The 20,255-nt window shown below is 33.5% G+C and overlaps 1 protein-coding gene across 50 annotated transcripts in view; it reads right to left on the bottom strand.

Annotated features, from left to right (window-relative positions):
• Clasp2 (cytoplasmic linker associated protein 2) overlaps nt 1–20,255 on the bottom strand; it is a 223,748-nt gene that overhangs the window by 113,806 nt on the left and 89,687 nt on the right. For 27 of the 50 annotated variants that reach the window (XM_063260375.1, XM_063260377.1, XM_063260379.1 and 24 more), the window contains 4 exons: nt 13,522–13,604; nt 7,700–7,792; nt 5,096–5,241; nt 2,478–2,613 (listed from right to left, as the gene is read on the bottom strand). In XM_063260375.1, coding sequence (XP_063116445.1) covers nt 2,478–2,613; nt 5,096–5,241; nt 7,700–7,792; nt 13,522–13,604 — 458 coding nt within the window. The remainder of the gene's footprint in view (nt 1–2,477; nt 2,614–5,095; nt 5,242–7,699; nt 7,793–13,521; nt 13,605–20,255) is intronic. The other 23 variants (XM_063260376.1, XM_063260383.1, XM_063260390.1 and 20 more) reach the window with 1 other exon arrangement.

The following is a 20,255-nucleotide window of genomic DNA, read 5'->3' as shown; positions in this document are numbered from 1 at the left end:
TTATTGTATTGTATCATACTAGAAAGGGCCAAGGAAAAGGCAGCTGTCTAAAGCTGAAGCAATTCTTAAAGAGAATAGAACTGAACATTGTCTACCAACAAAGTTCTTGGCATTAAGGAGACAAGTCTTTCATTGACATCAGTGTCTGCCATGGCTAAACCAAAATAAAAGGAAAAACTCACTTTTAGCAATAAGAAAAGTTAATTCCCAATAGACTTGAAGTTACTCAAGATGAAATTAATGCAAGAGTATTCAGACCAATTAATTATCCAACTGTTTTATTTAGTCCAGAAGGGCAATGAGGACCTGCTCCCTACAGCATCCAGAAGAGCCTACTGCCCAAACACTATTATGAAGATAAAGCCCAGGGAGAGCCCCTAGCCACACGGTACTACAGCAGATCTCGCCTACCACTGCAGCTACTCCCCTTGCTCACTCATAAAGTCTCGCCCCTCAAATCTCCCATCTCCTACTGCTGGACCAATCACATTCATGCCAGTAGCAAGAGTACAGAAAGAGTACTAACCTAAATACTGCTCTACTACATTCAGGACAAGCACTCTCGCAACCACAGATGAAACATTCAACCACAGGGCAAGTCAGAATACTGCAACTTTATTAATATAAGCTGACAACTAAAACAAAGTTCTCTAAAATTAAAACGAGAGCAATCTAAAGTAGCCCTCTGAGAAACAAATCAAACACAGAAAACAGTAGGTAACTCTTTAAAAACCTATTTAATTTATATTTTTGTGAAGGTGATAACATAAATACCACAAAAAAATCATAAATAACATGAGAAAGTTTTATATAAAGTGAGCAATTTAAAAACAATGTAGGAGCTGGGGATTTAGCTCAATGGCATAAGCATCTCCTGGACATGGGGTCATGAGTTCAATCCTTGGTACCAAAAACAAAACAAAACAAAACACAAAACCTTCAGTCAGGGACCTCATAAAAACAAAGTACAAAGCCTGAGAATGGCAAAAAGAGTATGGTCAAGTGAAATTTAACTTTTCCTAAGAATATTCATAGCTGTTAGACAAAGGAATAAGACATTCTCTAAGAAACGATAAATGATATCGAAGATACCAAAAACCATACAAGAGAAACAAAAAGAAAAAAATCTGAACAAATAAGACAGAAGTCCAAGAAATGATCGATGAACAGTAAAATATTTAAGGAAATAAATATTTAAGGATGATTCATTCTAATCAGAAATCCTTTTCTACTATGCAGGAGTAATACTAATGAAAGACGAATTAGAACTTCTATGGGAAATTTCTCACACAAAGGAACTATGGAACAAGAATTCCTAAGGGCTGTTTTGCTGTTGTTTTGCTAAAAAGAATCAAATAATACTTCATTTTCTAAAGACAACAATAAAAAGTTAAGAAAACAATTCTGTGGGGTAAGAGAAGTAAATCTAAAGTTCAAATATCAATTTGTTTTTTGAGATAAGGTCTTGCTATGCAGCCCACATTGGTCTCTAACTTGTGGCAATCCTCCTGCTCCAGCCTCCCAAATGCCAGAAATACAGGAGTATGCCACCACATCCTATTACAAGTCAAATTTTTTAGTTCTTCTGTAAGCCAAAAAACCAAAAAAAAAAAAAAAAAAAAAAAACCAAAATAAAACACCACCCACACCAAAAAACTAAAGCTATTTCAAAAGATGAAAACTGGAAAACACTACAGCAAAACAAGAATGACCCAACAGCAACTAAAAAACAGTAAGTGAGAGAGGATAACTACAATTCCAATCAGTGAAAACGAAAATATACTAAAATGTGATTCACTGGTTAAGGGGGAAAATGACCTAAATAAGATAAAATGTATGTTTTAAAAGGCACAGAGGAAAAAACTTTGAACAAAGGTTTTATTCTTAACAATGACAAATAAAAAACTTCTGAATTACATCCCGCCTCAAAAGGAAATAAATGAGTAAAAAACACAATGAACAGAAAATAGAAAAATATTTTAAGGTGACAACAGTGAAAAATTTTGACTAAACAGTATCTAATTATGTATAAATACATCCTAACCTGTTTATATTTTATACATATTTATATATGTTAAAATATACATTTTATATTGTGTGGCAAATATATTTATAAATTACAGATAAGGAATTTGGAAAACAATAAGTAGTGATCAGTTACAGAACAGTAAAATTTAAGAGAGAGATTTATGTTTTGAACTCTGTTCTGAGTATTCTCAAAATACGATGCAAAATATTTGGACTTTGCCTGTGCATTCATTGCTGTCTGCAACATCTGTGATTACACACATATATGTATTATCTTCCATATTTAAGCATTTGTATTTTGCAATCTTCTGTATTATCTACATTTATAATGACTATATGTTGCTTTTATTATTCCAAAAAATAATCCAAAAGCATTTCTACCTTTGGAGTTAAAAAACACAAAATGACTTCTCGAAGGACATTGAGGGTGGGAAGGGAGACAAACCTACCCGAATGATGAATCTGATCGCTGCACATCCTGACGTTGCCATGACTTTTGCACTATTAGGGACAAGATTAAAAAGTGTAGGTACAATAGCTTCAGCGCCATGGTCAAATTTGTTTCCCAAAACTGTTGAAAGATGACTAGAAAGAACCAAAATGTATTTTTAATAATTTAATAGTAAATATAGATAGAACTATATTTTTAAAATTCTATTTTACTGATTCAAGAAATTTATTTTAATTAGTTCTAATGATATAAAAATGAATGAAATTATATATATATCCTTCTTTTTAGGATCCTTTTACTGGCTAGCCCAATGATTAAATTTGGCATTTTTCTTATCACAAACACTCTAAGATACCTCTCGGGCAGGATTTTACAATTCAGATTGAAAATCTGATTGTATTACATGAAAATATAATTCTGTCTATGTTAGTGGGGGCGATCTTAAGGATACTGTTTTCTCTTTCCAAATTTGTAGTTAATAATTCAGTCTTTAATTATATGATTTTAGTTAACACATTTAGGAAGAGCTGGGTATGATGGTGGTGGATGTCTGTTATACCAGCATGTGGGAAACTGAGGTAGGAGGATTGCCATGAGTTTGAGGCCAACCTGGGCAACATAATTTGAAAGCCAGTTTGAAGTACTTACATAGCAAGACCCTTCACACACACACAGATACACACACACACACACAAGGATGCTGCAATCACAGTTCTGATAATGCTTGCAGTATTAGTCAATTTAAAATACACGGTTTGGATAGAATTCGCACCAAAAATTCAGGTTTTTGATTCAGGGAGGTTCTCAGATTCAGACCTGTTTTCTAATACTCAGTCATATGGTTGATTTGTCTATGTCCCAATTCATAGGTAAAAAGATATCACTACGGAACTGTCTCCAGTATCACTGTATGAATGTCCACTTTGTATGCTTTAATTTTGTAATTTGAACAACTGTTTCTAGGAAGACAATATGTAGTCTATTAACTAGTGATTTGTTACTGTGTATTTTTTTTCTTGAAATTCTGTATTACTTGTACTCTTTTACTGCTTTATGTCCTTTCTTTTTTCTCTTTAAATTAAAAAAAAAAAAAGAAAAAGAAAGAAATCACTAGTCAAAAACAGGGAGGTGGCACTTGTGCCTGAAAGCTGTTGTGTGAGTTTTTTTTTGGCATGAAGTGAATACAACCTGGGAATCTGCTTGACTTTTACAAGTTTGTCGGTGGAGGTGAGGTGTACATTAGTCTTACACTTCAAAGCTGGTTTAATATTATTCCCACATGATGTGCTTTTGGGGTCTCCACTGCATGCCATGGCCCAGGTTTGTCCATTTGGGGCAGTCATATTTGGAGTCTTGCTCAGCCCCAAATGAGCTCTGTGAATTGTTTACCTTGGAACCCCTCCGGGCAGTGGTTCTTTCCCCTCCTCAGGGAGTTAGTCACACCTTTCATACACCAGAAAGAGGATTCAGGAGACCATACAGATTTCTACAGCTCTTCTTCTATATTTCTTTCTTTTCTCCAGTACTCTGTATTGAGGATTTTGGTTATGGCCACCTTTAACGTTCGCATCTCTGTGTCCTGAACTCAGTAAGAGTGCCTTGCTCTGCTTTGACCTCCTCTTTTCCCACGCTCTAAAGCGCTACCACAGGTCAAAGCCTGCTGACCAGTCAATTCACTTTCACTGGACATTATTTGGAAATGGTTATTTTATGTATTTTATCTAGGTTTTTATTCCTATTTCATTCTTCAAGATTATATTTTATGGATTGTTTCCAGTTACTAGATTATTCTGGCACACCGACATATCTAGCAACTTAACTAAAGTCCTTCAATTATAACAAATCATCTATAGATTCCCTTGTGGGGTTTTTTTTGCACATGTAATTACATCACCTATTAATAATAGGAGTTCTGTTCCTTGCAATCCTCATAGATTTTACTGTGCTTACTCTTTTCTGTTCTGATTTAGAGCTTCAGTATAATAATATAGTAATTAGAAATATTGGTAATAAGTACCCTTTACTTTTCTTTGAAGACAGCTGTTCTCTATCTTCAAAGAACTGTTCAAAAAGAACACATAACAACAGTAGTATTTAAGTTGGGGCTATTGGTAAATGGAATTTAAGTATTTTACCATCTTTATATTGTAGAAAACTACAAACACTTAGGTTGTCCTAAGTTAATGATGTATATTACCATTCCAAAATAATTTGATAAAACATCAGAAAAGAGTATGTAATAGCCATGTTAGTAATGAGAAAACTGAATATAGTCAGTTTCCAAAGTCATTCATTTTCTTTTTAAACCAACAGAGTTTATCAAAAATCTACCGGAAGACTGACCAGTGCTGGCAAACCTATGGCGTGTGCAGCAGTGGTTGTTTGTATCACTGAAAGTGCTAAAAAGTTTGTCATCACTGGCTTAGACATACAAACACATTTTAAGGCTGGTATAAATTATGAAAGTTTTTTTATAATCACACAAATCTTTATAAGACACGTACTTTTGAAACATATATGTGCTTTTTTGGGGGTTAGCCTGCTACCACTTTACTGAATTGAAGAAGATAACATTCATTCATAAAAAAGTACTTATCACAAAAGGAATATACTTACGCTACAGTAATGCAAGCTTCTCGAACCACTTGAGATCTAAGGTCCTTAGCTGACAGTTTAAGTGCTCCATCCAACAAGCGCAAATGTTGGAAAAAGCAATCATACTGTGCAGCTCCAGCAATGAGCAGTGATCGAATTTTCTTAAGCTAACATAAAGAGAATTTTCATTATTGACATAACAGGTGCAGTAAAAAAGAAAAAGTATGCAACCTAAAAATCACACTGAAATTTCTAAAAATAAAACATTATATTTCATAACGTTTACCTAATTATATTAAGATATTTGGTAGCATTAAATGTATCTTGTAAATGTAGCTTCTCAGAAAGCTTTCAGAGAAGAGTACAGACTTACAGGTATAATATATATATAATGTATACATAAGTTAAAGTTTTAATACAGTCTTTGAAATTATGATAAACATGATTAACACAGAATTTACCATTTAATCAGATTAAGGTATATACTCTGGTGGCATTAAGTACATTCACAATATTGCACAACCATTACCATTTTCTAGCAAGGGAGCCTAATTTTAAGATGGTCAGTTTTAGAAGCTCTATCCCAAAATAAGTTCTGTACTTTTATTTTTGTTATACAACAAAATACAACATCAAAATGATATTGAAACATCATGTCTATATGTTAATGTTATCACACTTTGTAAAGCAAATGGTTGGCTCTTATTTACTACAATATAATGCCAAATGCACACACTTAACAAATACAATTGTTAAATGCTTCCAAATAAAATACTTTAATATGTAACTGCTAAACGTTTTCAAATAAAAACAAAGGCATAAACAATAATATAGGTATACATCTGTGCTCAAGCATATTCACAAAAATTAAGGTATATTCAACATGACCATTATACATAATATCACATTTAGCTCAGATTTTCTAAGCTTTAAAATGTACTTATCTTTAAAATTAAGTGGATTAAAGATATGAATATAAAGTATTAATGATAAGCACATTCCAAATTATAAGAAAACATTATTTTCCCTATTGAGAGAGGCAAACAATAGATAGGATATAGTACTAGACAAAAAACAGGTTCTCAAAAAAAATGCAAATAAAATCATAAATAACTAAACTCTTTATTAAAAATATTTTGGTAGTATCTACTACAATATAGTTGCACCTACTCTTTACCCAACAACCTGCTCCTTAAAAATCTAACCTATAAAACACTATAAACCTATAAAACACATTTGTTACAAATGTGTGCAAGAACATTTATTACACTGTTAAAATATCTTTAAACTGTCAAATGGAAAATGGTTTAATACATTACCTAGTACACATATTGAGCTAAGGAGTATATGTATACATACTAGTATATGTATACATACATACATAATATATAATACGTAATATATATAATATATATAATACATAATATATGTATACATACATACATACTAGTCTTCATTCAATAAGTATCTGAGCAATAATTACATAACTGACATCTATACCAGGTGTACTGAATGACCATAGTTTTTAAGAAAAAAAAAGCAAGTTACTAAGTTAGATATCTAGGATGATTTCATTTTTGTAAAAGGGGACAGAGAGAGAGAGAGAGGAGAAACTGCTTATCATTTGTAAGTGCTTATTTATCACTTATGTTTGAATGTATATACATATAAAAGAATATACTCTAAACTTGTTCCACAACTGAAGAATATGAAACATATGTAAACAAATCTTGAGGCATACTTTTTTCAGTTAAAAATATTCTGTTAAACATTTTAACATATGCAGAATTCCCAACAAAGAGAAAATGAAAAATAATCTTATGTACATAGTATCACAAAAACATGTCTGCCAAAATGCCATATTTGATTTAATCTACCAATGGGGATTTTTATGATTAGCCAGACCAGAGGCTACAAGAGCAGAAAAGGCCCTTCAAACAAAAACCTTCCTCTGCCCTCTTGTAAATGAACTCTGAGATACTCATTTAGCACGTGCAGTTTGGTAATATAAACTTAACAGATTTGAAAAACTTAAAATATATAGTCTGCTGCAAATACAAAAATTATTTTAAATTTTATCTAATGCTTTCTTCAAGGAATTTACGTTAAATAAAATATTATTAACCTGTTTTTTTTAATCTTGAGTAAAAAATACTAATAGAACTGATGAGAAAGAAAAAGCTAAGTAAATGGAGACAAACCGTTGTGAAATTATAACAATTGGATGAAAATCCTGAGAGTCTACGAAAAGTGAACTGTTTTACTGGTAAATCTTTTGAGAATGGTGCTAGTAAGCAACTTGTAACTATATGGGGAGGCCAAGGTTGTCTGAAACTCACACTTTCTGGTCAGTCAACAAACTGGACAAGTGGAAAGGCTACCAAAAGGGTGGTACAGGTACCACCTGAATGGCAAAATAGGAAAAAACAAAAAACAAAAAACAAAAAACCCAACAACCTGGATCCTACACTGGAAAATGTCCATTATCTTAATGTGTTTTCCAAAAAGAAGTATTGCCTATCATACTATCTTATTAGTGAATGAATATCATGTAAGTATTACTACTACTAAATTTCCATATTTTTCAAAAGAAACACTAGAAAGAAAAAAATTTAAAAAACTTACTGCATTGGCACGCTGATCCCAGTCATGTTTGTCATCTGACAAAATTTCCCTGATTTTATTTAAGGTTTCTTCAAGCTCTCGGCTAGAATAGATCTTGAAGAAAAGATTTATAGTTATAACAATATTTCATGCTATAAACAATATCAAAATTATACCCTGATGTTTAAAATAATCCTTGCATTTAGTAAGATTATTTCTCATTCTAGCACCACTTTTAAATAAAGAATATATTCTGGACAATAAAATAAAATGTTTTTTGTTAGTTATCATTCTTGCAACTTCTCCACGAATAACATCAACTATATTCTTATAAGGCTTTGAAATTTAAAAACAACATGCAAATGTGCAAGAATAAAAATAGGTCTAACTTCTTAAAAAGTACATTCATATACTTAATATACTATATTGCCAAGAGCAAATGTTGTAGGTTTTCTTTTTCTCTCCACTGTTATGATAGACTACAGTCAATAGTAGCTACATGCTTTAGTTCCTCTGAAGTCAACTATTTGCTAAATAGCTAGCTGGACACCACATATCATTCATTCACTCAAGAAATATTCACATGACAGGCATTTCGGAGACTGTGGGGAACAAAAATAGACATAAAAACTTTTGCCCCCGCCTCATGGACTTTACAGTATAACTGGAGATTTTAAAAAAACCAGTACCACAGACTATAAAATTACAAATAGTACATACTACAAGGAAAACAAATACACTTATTGGGGATGGGAGGGTTGATCTAATCAGTAAAGTCAAGCTGGAGCTGACAGCTAAAAGATGAGTGGGACATTATTATACAAATTGAAAAGACATTTGCTTTTCCTGTAGAGTAAATAATATGTGCAAAGGCTCTTTGATCAACAGAAACTAAAAATCTTCAGTACAAGAATAAAGAATACAAAGGAAAAAAAGAAACAGCTAATGATCCAGGCCTAAGACAATCAGTATATAGTATCACTGCGCTGCAGGAGAGGTTCAGAGGTAGGCATGAGACCTAAATCTATTTAATATGTAACCCAGCATTCTACAGAATTGATTGGAAAAGAGGCAGAAGATAGTGAAGGTGCTGAGGCTGAAAATAGCTGCAACCCTGTTGTTGACCAGAAGAGAAGACAACACAAAGGACTCAAAATGAAAGGTAGAAAGAAATAAAGTCCTGGTGACAATATGGGCGTCCTTCATCAAACACTCTTACTTGTTTGTATCCTTCAGTAGCTATTAAACTGAGAGAGGGAGCAGAAAAAAAGACAAAAGGTAAAAGCATGATAAGGCTGAAGAGGCAAGGCTCTTAGAAGTTTCTGAGTTAGTTCTTTCCAGCCTCTGAGCTTCCCTTCATAATAGCCCTTCCATTTTTCCAGAAAAAAGAGACACCCCCCTCACTTCTAATCTTATTGTAAAATGTTGGGCTGGAATATAAGGCAGGGTTTCTCTTCTATCCATAAGGAGAAAAAGGGTCAACTCAAAAAATCTTATTAAGGGATAAGTAACTTTTTAAACATTTTTAGGGGGTATACAAAGCAAAATAAGTTTAAAGATCACTAAGGTAGTAGTTGTAGTATAATGATTTCTAGGTTTCTAACTTTTCTAATGGATTATGTAATAGTTTCTCACATAAAGAATAGTCAAACAGAAGGACACAGCAGCACATGCCCATAATCCCAGCACTTACAGAGAATGGGTCAGGAAGGACTGCAAATTCAAGCCTAGCCTAGATGGTCTAATTTAGCAATTTAGATACCATTATAAAATTTAAAATATAATAATTATTTTAAAATTTTATTATTTTAAAATTTTAAAAATGGGGAAAAAATGGGGCGGGCTGGAGATACAGCTCAGTGATAGAGCGCCCTTGGGTTTAATCCCCAGGACCTCTACAAAACAATACTAGTACAAGTTTTTTGAGGGAGGCATTATGTTTCCAATTTCAGACAGGCTGAATTTGAGATACCTGTGAAATATGGAAAAGCAGATGTCAAGCAGATAGTGGATCAATTTTTTGGCGTCCAGGAGAGGTCTGACTGGGGGATAATGTGGGATGGTATTTGTCTAAAAGTGGGAGGCAAAGCCATCGATTTAAAGACGGTGACTTAGTACAAAAACAGAAAGAAGACATGGACCAGCGGTAATCCCTAAGAAATTCTAATACTCAGTGGCCAAGTAGAGAAAGATGCCATCTAATAAAGGAACCAGGAAAAGTGGGCAAGGATGAAGGAGGAAAAAAAATGCAAGGACACTGTGTCATATTCACTACCATACAGTGGACATAATCAACAGTGTTACAAATTGTTAAAAGACCAAGACAACACACTAAACCCAGTTGAGGAACTCTGAGAATGATGAATGGTCTACTTAAGACCTGATTGAATAGAGGATGAGGCTGGAAAAGTGGCATGATGTAAATATGATGCAGTTAAGGACAGAAAGGCTGACTGGATCAAAATAAAGAACAATATCTAGAACATACGGAGTTCAGTACAACCTGAGGGCAAGGCAGAATCAGGGATTGAATCCAAGAATGCTCTACCCCTGAGATATATTCCCTGCAATTGTAAAAATTATTTTATTTTTGAAACAGGGTCTCAATAGGATAAAAACTGTGATCCTCCTGCCTCAGCCATTGTAATTGCTGGGATTATAAGCATGTATCACTACACCTTGGTTATTTTATTACTGTTTTATTTTTTGTGGTACTGGGTATTGAACCAAGGAATTCTCAGCTCAAGAGTTATTTTTTAATCAAGAAACAGCCATTTTAACAATGAGAACATTCTACAAAAGAGAGCTTAAGCCCACAAAATTACCAGTTGTGCAAATGTATTAAGAAAGGAAACTAACCAGGTGTGGTGGTGAACTCTTCTAATACCAGGACTCAGGAGGCTGAGACAAGAGGATCACTGTGAGTTCGAGAAAAGCCTATACTACAAAGTGAGCTGAAGGCCAGCCTGAACTGCAGAGTGAGACCCTGTCTCAAAAACAAACAAACAAAAAAAGGAAGAATAGAAGAAAATAACAGGTTTTTAGAGAAGGATCAAGCTCCTAAAGCAACAGGACAGGAATATATAGTGAGGAAGAACATAGGCAGAAAGTGATAGTTTAGTTAAAATGAAGTCATGTATTGAAAGGAGAGAGGTAGAGAGAGCCAGTTAATGGCTGCAAAAGGAACAAACATACCAGATACCAGAAGAAAACACACAGGTAATTTAACATAACAAAGATTTCACATTGTTGAGGGCACATTTCATGTGAATTCCACTAAAAATCACAAGCCTTAACATGTGACTTTTTTTCTAAAAGCTTGCATCTGAGCTATGAGCAGAGATGGGGGAAAAAGTTAGGAATCACCCAGTGATGTAGTTTTGCAAAATGGGTACTTAAAAGTACTTAAAAGTCAAAGAATCGTGGAATTTTAAAATTTTTATTTTATTTTAAAAACAAAAGAGCAGGGAATAATGGTGCACTCCTATAATCCCAGTACTCTGGAGGCTGAGGCAGGAGGAACCTTGCAAGTTTGAGACCAGCCTGGTCTACAAAGTGAACACAAGATTTCAGTTTCCTTTTAAATTGCCTGAACTGCATAGTGAAACTATCTTTAAAAACAAAAAGATACACAATTTTTTTAAAAAGTAGGAAATTAACACTACTTAATATATTGTACATTGTTAACTTAAAAGTAATTGTTCAGATTACAAGATTTAGGCATGAAAAAATGATCAAACAATGAAAACACAAACTATCCTTTGTAATGAATTTATGGAGATTAGTAGTTATGTATCTTGTATACATATACATATATACACTTGTAACATATAAACTTTTCCCTTCTTTTCTCCTTTTCCCTATCGCAGTTGTTCTTTCCTTTTGAGCAATTTCTTTCCCTTTAATTTCATAATATCTATTATACATTTGGGATCTTATTACTCTTTCAGATTTTTTTTACAGAGACAATATGATATTTACATATGCAAGTTTGATTTATTCATCTACGAGTATAGTCTCCAAACTGCATTCATTTATCTATAAAAGGCTTAAGTTTATCCTTTTAAATTGCTGAGTAATACGCAATTGTATAAAATTACCACATCTTCTTTATCTATTCCTCGGCTGATGGGCACATGAGTTGTTTCCACAATTTATGTATTACAAACTATGCTGCTATAAACATGAATGCACATATATTGCTGTGGCATGATGTTTTCTATTCTTCTGGGGAAATACCTAGTTTCTGGGGAAAATCCTAGGTTTTTTTTTTTTGAGGAATCTTCACACTATTTCCACAGTGGTTATACCAGCCTACACTCACACCAAAAGTGGACAAGGGTTCCTTTTTCCTGACAGCCTTGCCAATACTTGTTATTGGTTGATATCCTGATGTCAGCCATTCTTTCTGGAGTGAGATGGAATCTCAATGTTGTTTTAATTTACATTTCTCAAATGACCAATAATGTTGAACACTTCTTTGTGTATTTATTTGCCATCTGAATTTCTTCATCTGAGAAGTGCATGTTCATCCCAGATGCCCATTTCTGGATTGGGTCTTTGAGTTTGGGGGGCAGCTGGTATTATTCTTTATATGTTCTAAATATAAGTTCTTTGTCTAAAGGATAATTGGTTAAAATGTTTCCCATTTTATAGATTTTCTTTTCACTGTTGATTTCTTTTGATGTGCAAAAGCTTTTTACGGAGATGTTATCAAATCTTTGAAGCACTTCTTCTGTTCGCATTTTGTTAATGAACTCTACCTACCCTTATGTCTTCAAGATTTCTGCCTTCCTTGTCTTACAGTAGATTCAGTTTCAATATTTTGATCTTGGATCTTGACTTCAGTTTAGTGCATGGTGACAGACATGGGTCTCATTTTAGTCTTCAGCATACGGAAAGCCAATTTTTCAGACACCATTTATTAAAGAGGCTATTTTTCTTCCAGTGTACATGTTTGGCCCCTTTGTCAAAAATAAGGTGGCTGAGTGTGTTTATAGTTGTGTCTATATCTTCTAATCTGTTCCACTGATTCTCAGGTCTGATTTTTTTTTTGTCAGTATCAGCTTGATTTTATCATAGTAGCTTTGTAGTATAATTTCAAGTCAAGGATTGTGATGCCTCCTGCCTTGTTTTTGTTGCCCAGGATTGTCTTTGCTATTCTAGGTCTCTTTTGCTCCCAAATGAATTTTAGGAATGTGTTCTCTAGATCTGTGAGTATGCTAATGGTATTTTAATAGGGATTGCATTAAATCTGTACAACCATTTTGAGTATGGCCATTTTCACAATGTTGATTCTTCCTATCCAAGAGTAAGAGGTGCTTCCATTTTCTGATATCCTCTTCAATCTCCTTTTTTAGAGTACTACAGTTTTCAATGGTCTTTTACATCCTTTGTTAGATTGATTCCTAAGTACTTCATTTGTTTGGATGCTATTGTGAAAGGCATCGTTTCCATAATTTCTCAGTGAGTTTGCTGTTTGTGTACAGGAAGGTTACTGATTTTTGAGTGTTGACTTTGTATCCAGTTATGCTAGATACAAATTAAGTTTAACTCTAGTCTTTTGATGGAGTTTTGGGGGTCTTCTATGTTGAGTATCATGTCGGGATACTCATGGACGGGAGTTTGATCCCCGGTAGCAAAAAAAAAAACAAAAACAAAAACAAAAACAAAAAAACCACCTAAGAATCTAATGACTAACAAATAATAGCCTGGTAGTAACTCAAGTATTTCATCTATGGAAAAAAAATTTTAAAGGGACAAAACAAATGATGTGACTATCTCTTGGCAATATGATATCATTTGGCAATATTCATGAAAATACTGTTTTCTAGGTAGCTTACCTGAATAGACGGAACATCTGTAAAAGCTTTTATAAAATCATCTTCATCAACTGCTCCAGCACCTCCTTCTTTAGGTGCACCTGCTAATTAAAAGGAAATTAAATTTCTGAGATTTATTTTTAAGTATTTTAGCATGAAGGCCAATATAAAAATTTAATTCCTTTGATATGAACAAAGGAACACTTCTGAGGGATATTTAAATTTATAAGAAAGCATTAAACAATATACCCTCAAATTTTCAGAAAAATCAAGGTACATGACAATAAACTGATTATTCTATAAGGACCTAGGTTAAATGACAGTAAAACTCAAACCAAAAGAATAGTGGTTTTCAGCTCCATAATCAATGTATTAGAAGGGCACATACAAGTGAAAGGATAAATATTTAAAAAGCTGAAAGCAACTTAAAATGACCCTAAATTTCAATAAATGATGGCTAGTAAATGATGCAAAGGATCCAGGTGTTATGTCAGAAAAATATATGTGAAAGAAATGTTAGTCCTGGGGGCTGGGGATTTAGCTCAGCAGCATAAGCGCCTGTCTTGCAGGCAGGCAGTCGTGAGTTCGATCCCTGGTACCGATAAAAACAAAAAAGACCAAAAAAAAAGAAAAAAAAAAGAAAGGCTAGTCCTGACACACCAATCTTCCTTTAATGAACATAAAAAATAATGTACATGAAGGTGGGCCTTCACATTAAGCTCCTAGCACTTTGGGAGTTCAGAGTTCTCTGGGAGCTCAGAGTAAAGGCTCTGGATTCAATCAACAGTACTAGGCAAAGAAAGGCAATAAACAAACAAACAAACAAACAAATAAATAAATAAATGTAATCTGAAATTTAAGAATTAGCAGTTATTTAAGAGTCAGTAATTAAGTTCTTATCTTTTGAGTTCCACATCTACTCTTTTTTAAGATTCTGGGCCTAGCAAGTATTCCCGAAACCTTTATTTCACAGTGGATTCAAATGATTTCCAGTTTTGTTCTTCACTAGAGGGCTTGGACAGAGTACAAGCTGAAGAAAGAATGAATCTGTTCCTTCTTGAGGGCTACCTGTTCTTGTCAATAAATTTCAGACAACTCTGGCAGACCATTCATTGCATAGCAGCACTAATACTGTTTTGCAGTTTTCTAATTCACTGAATCAGATCATGGCATATATCAAAGACATCAGCACTAGCCAGCTAGTTACCCATTCCTTAGTTCCAGATCCTCAGGAGATTCCTGGTCCAGGCCTCTAAAGTGTTTATTTGAAAGGGACTCACCAAACTGCTTAGGCTGGTATGAACTCCTGGTCTCAAGTGATCCTCCTGTCTTAAGTCTTCTGAGCTCTGGGTTACAGGTGTACCCAGCCCTAAGCCTCTCTCAATTTCCATAATTCTAATATCTTCATTTTGTTCCTTTGGCCATAAAGGTGGTAGCTGCTTCTTCATACAGTTGCTACTTCCATATTTTAAAATTTTCTTCTCATATTCTTAATTCATCAATACTCTCAAATCAAAAAATTTCAAACACTTCCACAATTAAGTTTTATCATCTACTAAAGGAAATAGCAATAATTCTAAACTAGATCTAAAAAGTTTAGATCATCAAGTACAAAGTACTCAGAAGTTCCAAAGCTATGTGTGAAGTCCCTCCGAGAAAAACAAGACACAAACTTTTTTTTTTTTTTTTTTGTCTTTTTCGTTTTTATTGGTACCAGGGATCGAACTCACGACTGCCTGCCTGCAAGGTAGACGCTTATGCCACTGAGCTAAATCCGCAGGCCCGACACAAAACTTTTGTAGATCTCTGTATTACTTAACAGCAATAAGAGACAGGCCACTGAATAGTGTAACAAAGTTATGAAGAAATAAGACCGCAAATTAAATGTAATGGCAATAAATGTAACTAAAAAAATAAATAATGCATACTCTTACAGAAAACTCAAATATAATAATAAATCAATCAGTTATTACTGGCTATTAGAAAATATCCCATGAAACAAAAGTACTATTGACTCTACTACCATCAAATAGTCTTAACAACTGATTAGCTAAAAATTCAAAACAAAGAACAAAAGATAAGATACTAAGTAAACTTAAAACATGTCCTTTTGCAAATCCCTTGATTTGTAGCTTTTTTTTTTTACCATGACCCTTCTTATACAGAGTAAAGAGCCTAAATTTTTATAATTTTTCTTCACTGTTTCAGTTGTCTAGTCCAAGCCACTTGACAGAAATTTCTTTATAGACTTGTTCATACCTGTTGGTTCCTAAATATTCAACAGTTTTCGCAAAAACTTTTTACATCTATATATAGTCCTCATTTCTAAATTACTATTTTTACACCTTTCTCTGTTAAAGCAGAGTAACCATAGGCATACTTAAGAGCAAACAGTTGATGTCCACAAAATATACTCTCATCTAGTGGAAGAGACGTGTGCAGGAACAGACACAGTTAACAACCTTAGTACACTGAATTACAGAAGCTAAGAAACTTTGATAGAGAAATAGAGAAGTGAAGAAGAGAAATAGGGAAGTGAAGAGGAGTTACTATAGTACAGTTATGCAGTTATGAAAGGTACCCTACAGAGGACAGAATACTAACCCAAAACAGCCTAGCCCACCAGCCACCCACACAACTTTGAAACTCTTTAAGGGAAAGCAGAACATCTGAATAAATCCCAAGTAAGACCAGAAAAATATTGCTGCTAAGAACATAAATAGGGAAGATTGAAAAGTTATAATTTACTGTAATAAAAATGCCTTTATTAACCAATGAGTTCTGTCCTATCAGTAAGGCCAAATAAACTATATAAGGGTAGAAGAAGGGAAGGAGAGCTGCTAATAGACATATGAAGAAAATATTGATATCACAAAAAACATGGTATGTGAGATAGTACATGTTAACTAACTCAATTTAATGATTTCACAATATACATGTATTTCAAAACAAATATTATGCACGATAAATGTATACAACGTCAATAGAAAGTCCTAAAATGACATCATAAAATCATTAAAACTTAAACATAAAAGTGACTGCATATAAAATCAATATATAAAAATCAACTTCATTTCTACGTGACAACAAAATTAAAAACTTTAAATTGAAAAAATACTTCAGTAACTCGTATGTTGAGATATCCAAGAATAAAGCAATTAAACAAAAAGAAAAGCTAATATTAGGAAAAATAATAAATTTTAATGCAAAAGTATACTAAAGTAAATGGAGAAATATTGTATATTCATGAACAGAGAGACATACCACCAGAGATGTCCAGTCTTTCCTAAGTAATGCAGTAATAATCAGGCTTCCACAGAGTGTTTAAGAATTATAAAATTATTTGGAACAGCAATAAACCAATCACTATTGAGATGGTCCAGAACAGAGAGAGGTCACTTTCTTTACCAGATACATATTTAAAAAGGTAACACAATATGATAGATTCCAATGCAGAGAGAAAACAAATTACTGAAAGGTATTAAAACTCACAGTAGACATACTGATTCCCATGAATCACACTCATTTGATTCAAAGCAAAAGCATCCAGATTCAAAGCAGATATTTACATAAACATCCCCCAAACCCAGAGAGACCAAAAAGAACAAACATTCTTAAGATTATAACATTCTTAAGATTATAAAACAACTAAGAGCTGAATAACACAAAAATTTAATTCAGAAGTAAATGGGGAAAATATAAATTCAACACCTGCAATATTCCTACAGAACCCTCATTGGAAAGAAAAAATAAGAGGTACTTGTGTAAAAGAGGAAAATATTGGTAGTTTAACATAGACAATAACCAAGGGTACCTGCAGGACCAAAGTTAAGTCACACAAGGAGGAGAAAGTATCCCTTTGAATTTTGGTGGATAAAAGAAAACGGTGCTACTGAAATAAAATGACAATCCTAGATTTAGAAATAGAAAGCTCCTTCAAACAACATTTAGTAAATAGGCTGCATTTCTATATAACAGCAGAAGAGGTCAGTCTTAAACTGAGAAACCGGGACAACCTTTCTATCAAGCTGATAGACTCACATGTCACTTGTGGACCAGGATAATTCAATACATTACCAGAAACAGAATAAGTAATCTAAGATGTATATTAGGCTACAATAAAAGATAAGAAAGTAAGCATGTAAAGCTTTTCTGCTGAGAAAAGCAACTACTCTAAACCCCAGTGACTAAGTAGAAAAGGACTGTACCACAATAGTTCAATATAGTTAAACAACAATGACAGGTATGAAAGAACAGATGAATTCAAATGTCAAAAATTCAGAACAGAAAAGATATGAAGACAGCTGGCCAAAGCCAGGACACAAATTTTAAAAGAATGCAATTATCTGACAAATCATCTATCAAGAGAATAAACATATCCTTTTTTGAACAAGAAGAGCTATAAAAATTCTTAGGGCACTGGGGAAATTTGAATACAGAAATGAAGTACTTAAGGGAGATAAGCATATAGGTTAAGATGAATTTGCAGAAAATGAAGGTGCTACAGGCACAAGTTAAACAACATCGCAAATCAGACAAATCCAGGCTCTTTAAAACAACAATACCATGAAGCCAAAAACTGATGAGGGAAGTTTTCAATGTTACAGTTTCCTTGCATATGATAACAGCATATATAATGGAGCATACCTTTTAAATCCTGGGAGGTATATTTAAACATTTAGGGGTAAAATGTCATGAAATCTGCAACGTACTTTCCAACAGTTGAGATTTTTTTAAAGAATTTTTTCAGTCAAGTAGTCATACATTTTTAAAAAATTTTTATTAGTGCATGCTTCCAGAGCATAATGATCATATTTATCACAGGGAGTTGCTACACATACATAACACATCTAAATTCTATTTACCTCCCTGAGATATTTTTAAAGAATATGTGTTAGAGGGCCAAGGGTTTAGCTCTGTGGCAGAGCGCCTGTCTGGCAAGCCTGTCTGGCAAGCACAAGGACTCAAGAATATAGCTATATAGACAGAATTCACACAAACATGGGAAACACTGGTTATATAGGTGATGAATGTTAATTACATTCTTCATAATAAAAAGTGTGGGAAAACACTCATTAGAAAGTGGGTTAGATATGAGCAGACCAGGAGAAAAGAAAAGAAATTCTAGAAAAAGACCAAAATATACACAGTAGTATTTCAATAGATTAAGGAATGTTTTATTTAAATACACAGACTAAACTGGCTATCCATTAAAAAATAAATTACAGGGGCTGGGGGTTTAGCTCAGCGGCATAAGCGCCTGCCTTGCAAGCAGGCAGTCATGAATTTGATCCCTGGTACCGATAAAAAGGAAAAAAGACCAAAAATAAATAAATAAATTAATTAATTAATTACAATAAAATATACCATTACTTTATACAAAAACAAATTCCAACGTACTAAACAAGTATAACATAATTTTTTAGAATAAATGAGACTATTTTTATAATCTTGGGAATGAATAGTAGTCCTTATTCACGACAGCAAATTCAGAAGTCAAAAAGAATATTTTACCTATCATAATAAAAAATTTAGAAATATGATGCAAAAGTGCCATAAACATGAGAAACTGAGAAAATAGTTACAAATTTTAATTAACAATACTTAGTAGTATTTTCATAAATTCTAACATACTGATGAGAAATCAAAGCAGCAAGAAATTCACAGAAGAGACTATGGTAGCAGAGAGTCACACATCCTGAAACTCACTAGAAAATCAACTCCAGGTGAGCGGGGTGATTGTTCTGTTTTGTTTGAGACAGGGTCTCACTATATAGTTTAGGGTGGCCTTGAATACACCATGTAGCCCAGACTGGCCTCAAACTCACAGTGATCCTCCTGCCTCAGCCTTCCTAGTTTTGGGATTACCACCATGACAGGCAGGGTCACTGTTTTTGTTCACTGACATTTCCCAGACATTACAAAAGCAGAGGAAACAAAAGGCCTTTTTAGAAAATACTTGCCAGCTGCTGGCTAAAGGCATTGGTAGATAGGAAAATGCAAATCAAAAGAAACATACATCATTTTCACCCATAAAAATGGCAAAAATTAAAGAGAATGTTATATCCAAGTCTTGAAGAAAGTAAAACTGTGTCTTTTAATTTAAAATACTTACAATCTTTGACTAAGTAATCTCATTTAAAAGAATCCTCTATAGAACAGAAACATCAGAATGACAAAATATACAGAGATCTGCATTCCTTGTAATGCCATGAAGTTACAAACATTCCAAATGACAGTTCATTAAATCAGGGTGCAGTAATGCGGAATATAGTTACTATGGTTTGAACAATGCTCAAATTTCATATGCTGGAAATTTTTTATGATTCTCAAATTAGTGTTGATGACCTTTAAAGGCAGAGCCTTTGGGGGGGTAAGTAGTGTTATATAAGTCATGAGAATGGGTCTCTATGATGAGATTACTAGTTTTAGAAGATGAAAAAAAGACAGGACACTTGCCCTGTGATGCCTCTGGTCATATCATGATGCAGCAGGAAGGCCATCAAATGCCAGCACCCTGATACTGGATCTCCCAGACTTCAGAACTGTAAAAAACAAACCTCCATGCTCTGTGAATTACTCAGTCTCAAGCATTCTGTTATAGCAGCAAAAAAAGAGACTTAAAAGGATAAAGTAGCATCTATTTTTGATGTTAAAGAATCTTGAAGATAAAGATATTTAAAGGTATTACTAGTATATTTAATGTGGAAAAATTCTGATGTGAGGGTTTATAATATTATTTTTTAATAGATGAT

Source organism: Cavia porcellus, unplaced genomic scaffold, assembly GCF_034190915.1.
Source record: "Cavia porcellus strain 051 isolate PalLab524CR breed Dunkin Hartley unplaced genomic scaffold, mCavPor4.1 scaffold_13, whole genome shotgun sequence".
Lineage (NCBI taxonomy): Eukaryota > Metazoa > Chordata > Mammalia > Rodentia > Caviidae > Cavia > Cavia porcellus.
This window is presented reverse-complemented; position numbering and strand designations above follow the sequence as displayed.